Below are 11,068 nucleotides of genomic sequence, written 5' to 3'. Positions count from 1 at the left end.
GGGCGGGTTCAGGATGGGGGGGTGGGCCACGTGTATGGCCAATTAATGTTCATGTATGGCAAAAACCATTGCAATATTATAATTATCTTCCAAGTAAAAAAAACAAAAAGAAAACTAGTTATAAAACTACCATATGACCCAGCAATCCCATTACTAGGCATATATCGTGAGGAAACCAAAACTCAAAAAGACACATCATTGCAGCACTATTTACAATAGCTAGGAAACAGAAGCAAACTAGATGTCCATAGGCAAATGAATGGATAAAGAAGCTGTGGTACATATATACAATGGAATACTACTCAGCCATAAAAAGGAACATATTTGAGTCAGTTCTAATGTGGTGGATGAACCTAGAGCCTATTATACAGAGTGAAGTACGTTAGAAACAGAAAAACAAATATCATACATTAGTGCATATATATGGAATCTAGAAGATGGTACTGATGAAGCTATTTGCAGGGCAGTAATGGAGATGCAGACGTAGAGAACAGATTTATGGACAAGGGTGTGGGGAAGGAGAATGTGGGATGAACAGAGAGAGTAACATGAAAACATATATATTGTGCTAAGTCGCTTTAGTTGTGTGCAACTCTTTACAACCCTATGAACAGTCTGGGCCCGCCAGACTCTGTCCATGGGATTTTTCAGGCAAGAATACTGGAGTGGGTTGCCATGTCCTCCTCCCAGGGATCTTCCTGACCCAGGAATCAAACCACATTTCTTACATTACATGCACTAGCAGGCAGGTTCCCTGGGAAGCCCAACATATACACTATCATATGTAAATTAGATAACAGTGGGAATTTGCTGAATGACTCAGGAAACTCAAACCAGGGCTCAGTAACAACTGAAGATGCATGGGAGGCGGAAGGAGGTTCAAGAGGGAAGAGACCTATGTATACCTATGGCTGATTCATGTTGAATGTGGCAGAAACCAACACTGTATTGTAGAGCAATTATCTTTTAATTAAAAGATTTAAACAAAAAAGCTAACAGGTATGAAAAAACAAGATATAGGATGGCAAAGTCCTTGTACTGTTCATCTAGAATGGCAAAGGCACACCAGAGTAGTAAAAGCACATCACCATCAAGTGGTCCTGATACATGGACCTTAGAGTCCAATGACACAAAATTGTCTCGCAAAGCTGTTACCTGTTTTATACCTTAACTTCATTATTTATAAACTAAAAGCATTAGTTAATGATAGTTCATAAACATTATCTCTATTTACTTGAAAAGAATTTACTTTAAATACAAAAAAGGTCGGTATCAGAATAAACTCACTGAAAGGCCTTCATCTTCCAAACTGGACATTATCTTGGAACAAAATTCCTCACAGCATAAATTCTCTTCCGCAGTTGCCACCAAAGCTGCACAGCGAGCAAATGCTCTATATAATTCTGACCAAGTTTTAAGTAAGGTCTTCATGGTGACCTAACAATAATAAAAAAAAACTTAGAAAATGTGTACCTATATATCAAATAACTTAATAGAATACATCTTTAACATTTTAAAAACACAGTAACACTTAAGGTGTCAGAAGAGACTAGCACAGGGTAATAAGTCTGCCCACATTCCCAGAGCTCTAACCGAAAAACTGTAGTAATACCACAATACCAGCAATTAACAAAGGTGAAGAGGAACTTCACTCTCTTCACCACTTTCCTTTCTCCTAAGCTGATTATAAGTCATAAGAAAGTCTTATAGAAGTTCATTACAAAGAATAACATAATATTTAAAAACCACAAATTCCTCAAGTAAAAATTTGCCTTACCACTGGAATTTTTTGTGCTGGAAAAATATGGTTTATTGGCAAAATCAGTGCACCATAGATAGCACTGAAATTATGTTCTAAGGCATCCCCTTGATTCACTTCATTGGTCTGAAAAAAGAAAATGAAGTTAGACAAATCACCATCTAATTCTAGTCCTAAATAGTGACATCTTATCACATGTAGTAAGAATCATGCTCCCCAACGTCGAGATGTTAAAACAGATAGTGAACTCCTAACCTCTGTAGTCTTTGAAATTAGGGTCCTTGCAGGTGTAATCATGCAATAAAGAAGTCATGCTGACTTAAGGCACGGTCTAATCCAATAACTGGTGTCCTTATAAAAGAGGAAGTTTAATAGAAGATACTTGGAAGAACGCCATGTGAAGATAGGCTGAGATTGGAGTGGTGGATTCACAATATCAACAATTGCTGGACGCTAAGAGAAGCATGGAACACACTCTCTTTTACAGCTCCAGAAGAAACCAAATCTGCCAACATCTTACTATTGAAATTCCGGCCCCAAGAGCTTTAAAAAATAAGTTCCTGTTGATTTAAGCCACCAGTTTGTGGTAGTCTCTCAAGCAACCCTGGGAAACAATATACTGTGTTTTAAGTCCTAAAAAAGAATCCCAGAGGTGATTCCACAAACTTTTACTATACACAGAAGGTAGGACTCAAGCAAGGACTTATAAAAATGGCCTCTGCTGCTGCTGCTAAGTCGCTTCAGTTGTGTTTGACTCTGTGCGACCCCATAGACAGCAGCCCACCAGGCTCCCCCGTCCCTGGAATTCTCCAGGCAAGAACCCTGGAGTGGGTTGCCATTTCCTTCTCCAATGTATGCAAGTGAAAAGTGAAAGTGAAGTCACTCAATCGTGTACGACTCTTCGCGACCCCATGGACTGCAGCCTACCAGGCTCCTCCGCCCATGGGATTTTCCAGGCAACAGTACTGGAGTGGGCTGCCATTGCCTTCTCCAAAAATGGCCTCTAGCAGACCTCAAACTGTAGGAAACCATTTAGGAACATAAATCTTGTTCTTCCAAAGGAATATGTTTAATGGAGTGTTGGCTCAAGTAGCTAAAATAAGGGCTACTGTATAATCACATAATTCTTCAGAGTCTTCACTCCATTTGTAAGTAATAACAGACTATTTCGCAAAGAATAATTCCATTAAAGATTGATAAAGCTGCTAATGAACTATTAACAGTGACAGAACTTGAGCTCCATACCTTGCCATTATTATCACTTTTTAAAGTATTTAAATGTAAAGGTCAGTCAACTCAAGAATTAAAGGTTTAGGAACTACTATATGGCTTTGAGGTGTTCGCCAACATGATTTGCCATAGAAATCTAAGAATATATAGTTTAGTCAAGACATTCATATTATTCCCCACAGCACAAATGCAAGAATCCAAGATATAAACAGGGAAATCCATATCTATCATGTGAGCCTTCTGGCTTTCTAATCGTAAGAGAAAATGGACTATTTAGTCCCCACTAAGTTACACTTTTTTGAATAAGGCAGAAACACAATGAAAAGAAATCAAGTAATTTAAAGAACAGAAAATTAACCAATCCCACAGATAAAATATGTAATATCTTCCATTCAAATACAAATTTCTATTCATATACTCATGTGCTATATAACAAAGAAAGAAAAAAAAGACAAGGTACTAAACTTGAGAGAAAACATGCAGCTGACTTATATCATACCTGATTAATCAATTCTGTTAATGGGGTGACTATAATACTCCACATTCTCCAAAGATGCTCCTTGTTATCCAACTGCTTTGCATTTTGATTGACAACATTTAAGACAGAGTCACTGAAAGCGAGTGGTGAAGTTGGACCCGAAAGAACACAGCCCACAAGTGTTTCCAGGTTGAGAAAAAACCTGATGGAAAAAAATTTTTGAACTATGCATTAACTGTTCTTTTTGTAAAAATAAATTACATTATAGCAAAGTTACCCCAAAAATGAATCTCAACTTCTTTAATTTTTAAAAAAATTTATAATAGTCTAACTCAAAAGAATATCATTCAACAAACTTTCCAAAATAAACAAAATAGTTTGTTTAAAATTACCTTTCGTCTTCCACACCACATTCCAATAGATTATTATTGAAAGTTAACTGAATTAAGAACAAAGCAGGGGTTCCCTGAAGAAAGATGGGAGATGGCAATCAATTTTCTTGTTACCAACAGTACACTCTTCTTGTTACACTTGTTTTCTACAATTATTTGAAATATGACCCTTTTAAGTTTGAGGACTTTTGAAATTACTTAGGATACAACAAAAATGATAGCAAATGTACTTCCATAAACTACACACAAAAATCAAGTTCTTTATTTTAATTATAGCTGTTCCATCTAGTCAAGCAATTGAAGAATATTAAGAGATTCCAGATATAAACACTGACTTAAAACTTGCTGGATCAACAATACCTACCATCCAGCAGATATTAAATATATTTCACTATAACTAAGCCAGTGTTACAAAGCTTCCAAAACTTGTAACAGTAACCAAAACTACATTTACATAAAAGCAAAGAGAAACCTTTTATTCTAGAAGCCTTTAATCCAGGAAAATAGTTCCATCAATATGCCATTAGTTAATGCCTCACAAGCACACTTGATTGTATTGTGCTTTGCAAATACGGCATATTTTACATATTGAAGATTTGTGGCAACCCTGTTTTAAACAAGTCTACTGGAACCCTTTTTCTAAATAGTATTTGTTTACTTTGTCACATTTTGGGTAATTTTCACGATTTTTAGTATGTGTCCTGACTGCTCGATGGACCAGCTATTATTTTGTCTCCTTCCCTCTCCTCTGGCCTCCGCATTCCCTGAGACACAATATTAAATTTAGACTAATTAACAACGCTCAAGTGGCCTCTAAACATTGAAGTGAAAGGAGATGCACATCTCTCACTTTCAACCAAAAGCTAGAAATGATTAAACTTAATAGTGAAGGCATGCTTAAAGTCAAGACCAGGGGAAGTAACTACAGATGTGGTAGAAATAGCAAAGAACTAGAATTAGGAGTGGAGCCTGAAAACGTGATTGAATTGTTGCAATTTTAAGATAAAATGTAAACAGATGTGGAATTGCTCCTTATGGATGAGGAAAGAAAATGGTTTCTTAAGACGGAATCTACTCCTCGTGAAGATGTTGTAAAGACTGCTGAAATGACAAGATAAACTTAACTGAAAAAGCAGCATCAATATTTGACAGAACTAGCTCCAATTCTGAAAGAAGTTCTACTGTAGGTAAAACACTATCCAACAGCATTATATGCTACAGATAAATCATTTATGAAAGAATCAATCACAGAAAACATCACTGTTGTCTTAAGAAATTGCCATGGCCACCCCAACCTTCAGCAACCATCATTCTGATCAGTCAGCAGCCATCAATACAGAGGAGAAACCCCCAAGCAGTAAAAGATTATGACTCACTGAAGACTCAAATGATTAAGCAACAATTTTAGCCATCAAGTACTTTTAAATTAAGGTATGTACATTGTTTTTTTAAGCCATAATGCTATTTACTTACACTCAGTAGACTATAATATAGTGTAAACATAACTTTTACATACCCTGGGTAACCAAAAATTTCATGTGACTTGCTTTATTCTGATACTCACTTTCTTAGCAGTGGTCTGGAACTGAACTTGTAATTATTTCTGAGCCACACCTATACTTTGTCTATGATTTTTTTCCTTTAATATAATCAGTATATTCAAATTCAATTCTTTTCGAATTTTGCAATCTAAGTTTCTCTAACTTAAAAAAACATGGATTTTTAGCTAATTTAATCATATCATTACATCTAAGATACTTGCATTAAGAATATCCATATTAGCAACCTGATATGCTGGAGAACCTAATACTTTCTGAGGAAGTCCTTTAATTGTAATTTCCATGAGAACCTAAGAAAGACAAAAGGTTTTACTGTACATTAGTCATTAGTATTCAATATAGTTTTAACAATTTATTATAAGAAATGTTCAGTCATTAATGTAAACACATTCTTATTAGCTTAAAACATTCAAGTACAGAAACACAAAACATAAAAAAAAAAAGGTCCTTCCTTATTTCCAGGAATAATCAATGCTGTCAGTCTGGAGTTTTTTTAGACCTAACTTTCCATATAAAGTACACAGAGAACATAACTTCCTGAGCTGGCTGTCATGTATCTATTCTTTTATGACATTATTGATATTATACTATGAGATACTTTTAACTTTCTTCACCTGACTGTGAAACAGTTTTCAGTCTACAGACATATTCTTAACTGATAAATGAATATGCATAGCTTATTCAAACTTTTTAAAAACTAATGGCCCTAGAGGCTATTTTTTATACTACAAAAAGAAATTCTGCAATCAATTACATACTCACTAGTGCCAGAAGCCAATATTCAAAGGACTTCTAACTAAAAGCTGGATCTAAGACACATCTCTCAAATGTGACAGAGCCTATCAAACTGCCATCCAAATGTATTAATACACAAGTATTAACCTGAAGTATATAACAGTGACATGACAAAAATTAGTGAAAATGGTTTCATATACTCTCATTTTGAATAGAAACTAATGATAATTATGCATTCGTACACACATTTATTTTGTTCCAGCCCACAGTGCTCTGCATTTATCAACTCATTTAATTATAAACTACTACTACATCTCTTCTTTACAGAGAGGCAAGGAAATAGATAAAGTATCCAAGTTCACTCAGTCAGTAGTCAGGCTGAGGTTCAACCTCATACTAGAGCCTGGCTATTAACCACTATCCTCTACTGTCACAGCAGGTATCACTGTCATGCACATAAAGGAAACAGACTCAAAGTTTATGTAAGGGTATGATTTGTTCCATCTGCAGTTTATTTTGGGAAACTCACTATTACAAAAAGTATTCCCAATTTGCTTTCTTTTCTCTACTATATCGGTCACAGTTAAAACGCAAAAGCTCTACAAGATTATTACTAGGTATTTTTTCAAATGTACAAAGTAACAATTAGTGGAGCCCAGCAATCTTGTTATAAAATTAGTGTTCATCTGAGTTTCTTCAGTTCAAATTTCACACTTATCTCATTTTCTCTGTACAGCCTATGCTTTTTCTCATCATATTGGAAGATGTGAGAGTTGCCATTGTCTTCATTTACTTTATTAAGGTTTCAAATGACTGCAAAACCAATGGGACAGCATTTATTTCAGTGCTAAATTGCTGATAAATACTTGATATAAAATGTCTTCCCAAATCTTGATCTGTGCTAGTACCTTCAAAATAAAATTCAATTTCAGAGTATGGTTTTAAAATTCCAGCATACAGGTATTGTACTTACCAGTGTTTTCAATACAGGAAATACTTCTGAATTCACTATGCTTTCCAAAGATTTTAATAAGAGAGTCAAAACTTCAGAACCTGGTCTCTCTTTTTTGTTACCTATTCAAAAGCACAAGAAGGGTTATAGTTCTAAAGATGTATCTTTAGGAGTGAAAATACAGTCAATTCAGGAGTAAAAATACATACTCAGAGAGCTATTAAAAAGTAATTTTTAAAAAATAAAGTAATTTGATTAAATAGAAGTCTAGAAGATACAATACTTTAAGTGATTTCAAAATAAATTTTATATATGAAAGCCAAAAAATTCACTGGCTGCTATAAAAGTCTTAATCATTACAGTGCTTACCTGATTCAATAACTGACTTCACCAAGCTAATTAACTCCTTCCAAATAGCATTAATAACTACATCTGCCAAACAAAATAAAAGGTATTTTAGAGTGAAGTATATATAACTACAAAGGCTCCCCCTTTTATGCTTATACTACCGAAATAAACTGAGCAATACTTTGAAATACAATTCTCCTTGTAATAGTCAACCTTTTAACTCAGTTTATAATATACTATCACCTCATTTCTGTTTAGAGAAATATGTTTTCAAATGGACTAACACACTCTGGATAATTTTTTCTATCAATCATATTTTCTGTTATTGAACACTTTTTATTTTTGATACAAGGAAAAACCAAGATTCAGAAGGATATCTGAAAGCCACTAGAAAAAAATCTTCCAGCAAGTTAAATAGCAAACTATCTTATTTTTGAAATGTGTCATTATTTGATAGGCTTTAGAACACAGGAGGTTTAGGTATAGATACTAAAATCACAAAGCCCAGGTTTGAATCATAGCTCTATCACTTCGTAACCAGGCATAAGTTAGTTACTTCTCTGTACAACACAATCCCTTATCTGCAAAATGGGCTAATACACAATAAGGTTACTATTAGGATTAAATGAATTACATATAAAGCTCTTGCAGAACAATCTAGAAGCAAGTGGCACCATATAAATATTTATTTTATTTTTAAACACAAGTTTAAGCAATAAAAATCTTCTCTTAAATATTCACCAGAAGCATCTTTTCCAACTGCAACAAAGCTATCATGAACAGCAGTGATAAGTGTATTTGAGTGTTTGGAGAAAAAAGAAGAGCTGCTGATTAATGGATGTTCAAGTGGTTCTAAAAGAGAAAAAAAAAGACAGTTATTCAAAACCAAAGCTTTATGAAATAAATTTCCCAATATAAAATGTTAGGTGGTCTGCTATGTTTTCTATTAAAAGACATAAAATTTCTTCACCCCAATTACAGTGTTCTGAATTGTTTTAATAATTGAAATTATTTTTTAAAAATTAAATACCTAGGCTCAGTATAAGTTTGTTTTGCTTAGCAAAACTCACGACTTCTGGACCCAACAAAAAATGAAGCAACATTTCAAGCCCCAAAAGTTGTATAGAGGGGATTGTGGCCATTCCAAAATTTGAATTCAAGTTCATCCGAGGGGTTACAGGAGTTCCATATGGAGAAGCACCTTCAAAAAACAAAACAGCTAAGTTATGCATGATTAGTTACTCAAATATATTTTACTTCATTTCAATGCAATGTACCTTTAAGATTAAATAATGTGTTTCTCAAATAAAAGTTGAAGAGTTTTTGTTTAAAGCCCATAACAGAGTTCCTAATACTAATCTTACTAAGGACTTCCCCAGTGGTCCAACTGATTAGACTCTGCACCCCAGCAGAGTGCAGGTTCGATCCCTGGTCGAGGAAGTCACAGCCCCAAAACAAAACTAAACATACCAGGTTAAGAAGAACAAGATTAAGAGTCCTACACACACAAAAGGTGAGTGTCATACACCATTTAAATGAAAATAAATCTCAGGCATTTACCTATACCCTTAAAATATTAACATGCAGGCATTTCTAAAAATATAAAATTTGACTTAGAACAGACCTGCTACTTTTAATAATAACTCTTAAGATTCTAAAAACAAACCTAAGGATCTAATGCACTTTACATAATGTCATGGAAAAAAGTTGTCTTATCCAACTATAATAATGCAATGACAGCAGGAGACAGTAATTGGATTCTTCACCACCTGAGTCACCAGGGAAGTCCTAATTCATACAGAAAACAAAACAATTTTGTGATATGGGAGCCAAAATTATGTGATTAATTTTATGTAAATTACATGGAACAAAAACTTGATTCAAAGTCTTTTTAAAAAAAATACAGAAAAAAACAAAAACAAAAACAAGTAGGTCTACCTCTTACCTTTGTGTACTGGGGTCATAGGGCTTAAACCTGGAGTAGTAGCTACACGAGATGAACTCCCTTGAGGTGAAGCATTAGAATCAATGCTTATTGTGCTCTGAATCAGAGGCACACAAACCTATTGGGATTAAGTAAAAAAGAGACAGGGAACTGTATCTGTAAACTGCATAAATGTCATTTTTTAAAAAGTCTTACAAAATACAGTTAAATTTCCTTAAGAAGCAGTATCAATTGTCTTAGTATGTTGAAATTTTATCAGCCTTGATACACAAGGTAGAAACTGAAATCTGGAAAAGTGAAAAATCATATTACAATCATATTTGCCCTAAATATATATTATTTATAAATTTCAGTACTACATTCCAGATGGAAAATTATACACGTAAAGAGCTTTTACAAATAACATATACATGAGTTTTAATGTTACTGGCAGATAGACCATTTTAAGCTTTTTAAAAAAACACCTTAAAAAATATGAACTAAGACAACTTCAAGCTCATTTCTAAGATTATTCCAAGACCTGTCAAATCTAGCCAGTAAGCAGATTATGCCAAGGAATGGATGGGACAATTGGGTAAGATTAGCCTACAAGGAGGACATCCCACGTGGTGCAGTGGTAAAGAATCCTCCTGGCAATGAAGGAGAAGCAAGAGATGGGGATTCAATCCCGTGGTCAGGAAGATCCCCTGGAAAAGGAAATGGCAACCCATGGAAAGAGCCTGGTGGGTTACAGTCCACGGGGTCAAAGAGTCATACATGACTGAGCACACATGGCCAACTAGGAACTAATAATGGTAGAATTTGGAAAAATTATGATCCCAATCACATGCTAACAATCAATGTCCAATTTTAATTAGTTCATGCTTTAAGCTGAAACTCTAATACTTTGGCCACCTGATGTGAAGAACTGACTCATTTGAAAAGACCCTGATGCCCAGAAAGATTGAGGGCAGGAAGAGAAGGGGATGATGGAGGATGAGATGGTTGGAGAGCATCACTGACTCAATGGACATGGGTTTGGGTGAACTCCAGGAGTTGGTGATGGACAGGCAGGCCTGGCGTGCTACAATTCATGGGGTCGCAAAGGGTTGGACACGACTGAGCGACTGAACTGACCATGCTTTAACAAATTTAAAAACTTCAATATAGTAAGCAATTAAGCATTTAAAAAGAACTTGCTAAAAAAAAACCCAAGTATACTTGAGGAAGAAATGATAAACGAATTCAGCAAGGTATGCACAATACCAGGTTAACACACAGAAATCTGCTGCACTTCTATTCAGTAGTATCATCAGAAATGGAAAGTAAAAAATCCCTTTTAAAATCACATAAAAAAATACCTAGGAATACTCTTGATCAAGGAGGTAAAATTCTTTTATTCTGAGAACTACAAAACATTAATAAAGGAAACTGAAGATGATTTAAAGAAACGGGAAAGTCTGTGCACAATTACTGAGCCTGTGCTCTAGAGCTCAAGTGCTCCAACTAACGAGTCCCACGCCAGGGTCTGTGCTCTGCAACAGAAGCCACCACAATGAGAAGCCCGTGCACCGCAACGGAGAGTACCCACCACTCCTCAAAACTAGAGAAAGCCTGAGCAAAGTAATGAAGAACCAATACAGTCAAAAATAATTAAAAATTATAAAGACAAAAAAAAAAAAAAATGACAA

The 11,068-nt window shown here is 34.9% G+C and overlaps 1 protein-coding gene across 6 annotated transcripts in view; it reads right to left on the bottom strand.

Annotated features, from left to right (window-relative positions):
- The window catches only part of RIF1 (replication timing regulatory factor 1), a 57,402-nt gene that overhangs the window by 28,823 nt on the left and 17,511 nt on the right, over window positions 1–11,068 (bottom strand). For 5 of the 6 annotated variants that reach the window (XM_010839972.1, XM_010839975.1, XM_010839976.1 and 2 more), the window contains exons 11-20: window positions 9,399–9,516; window positions 8,484–8,654; window positions 8,195–8,305; window positions 7,475–7,537; window positions 7,127–7,227; window positions 5,622–5,708; window positions 3,860–3,933; window positions 3,489–3,669; window positions 1,778–1,885; window positions 1,288–1,437 (exon numbers count right to left, since the gene is read on the bottom strand). In XM_010839972.1, the coding sequence (XP_010838274.1) occupies window positions 1,288–1,437; window positions 1,778–1,885; window positions 3,489–3,669; window positions 3,860–3,933; window positions 5,622–5,708; window positions 7,127–7,227; window positions 7,475–7,537; window positions 8,195–8,305; window positions 8,484–8,654; window positions 9,399–9,516 (1,164 nt within the window). The remainder of the gene's footprint in view (window positions 1–1,287; window positions 1,438–1,777; window positions 1,886–3,488; window positions 3,670–3,859; window positions 3,934–5,621; window positions 5,709–7,126; window positions 7,228–7,474; window positions 7,538–8,194; window positions 8,306–8,483; window positions 8,655–9,398; window positions 9,517–11,068) is intronic. The other variant, XM_010839974.1, reaches the window with a different exon arrangement.

The sequence above is a fragment of the Bison bison genome, unplaced genomic scaffold (genome assembly GCF_000754665.1).
Source record: "Bison bison bison isolate TAMUID 2011002044 unplaced genomic scaffold, Bison_UMD1.0 scf7180017864139, whole genome shotgun sequence".
Classification (NCBI taxonomy): Eukaryota; Metazoa; Chordata; class Mammalia; order Artiodactyla; family Bovidae; genus Bison; species Bison bison.
This window is presented reverse-complemented; position numbering and strand designations above follow the sequence as displayed.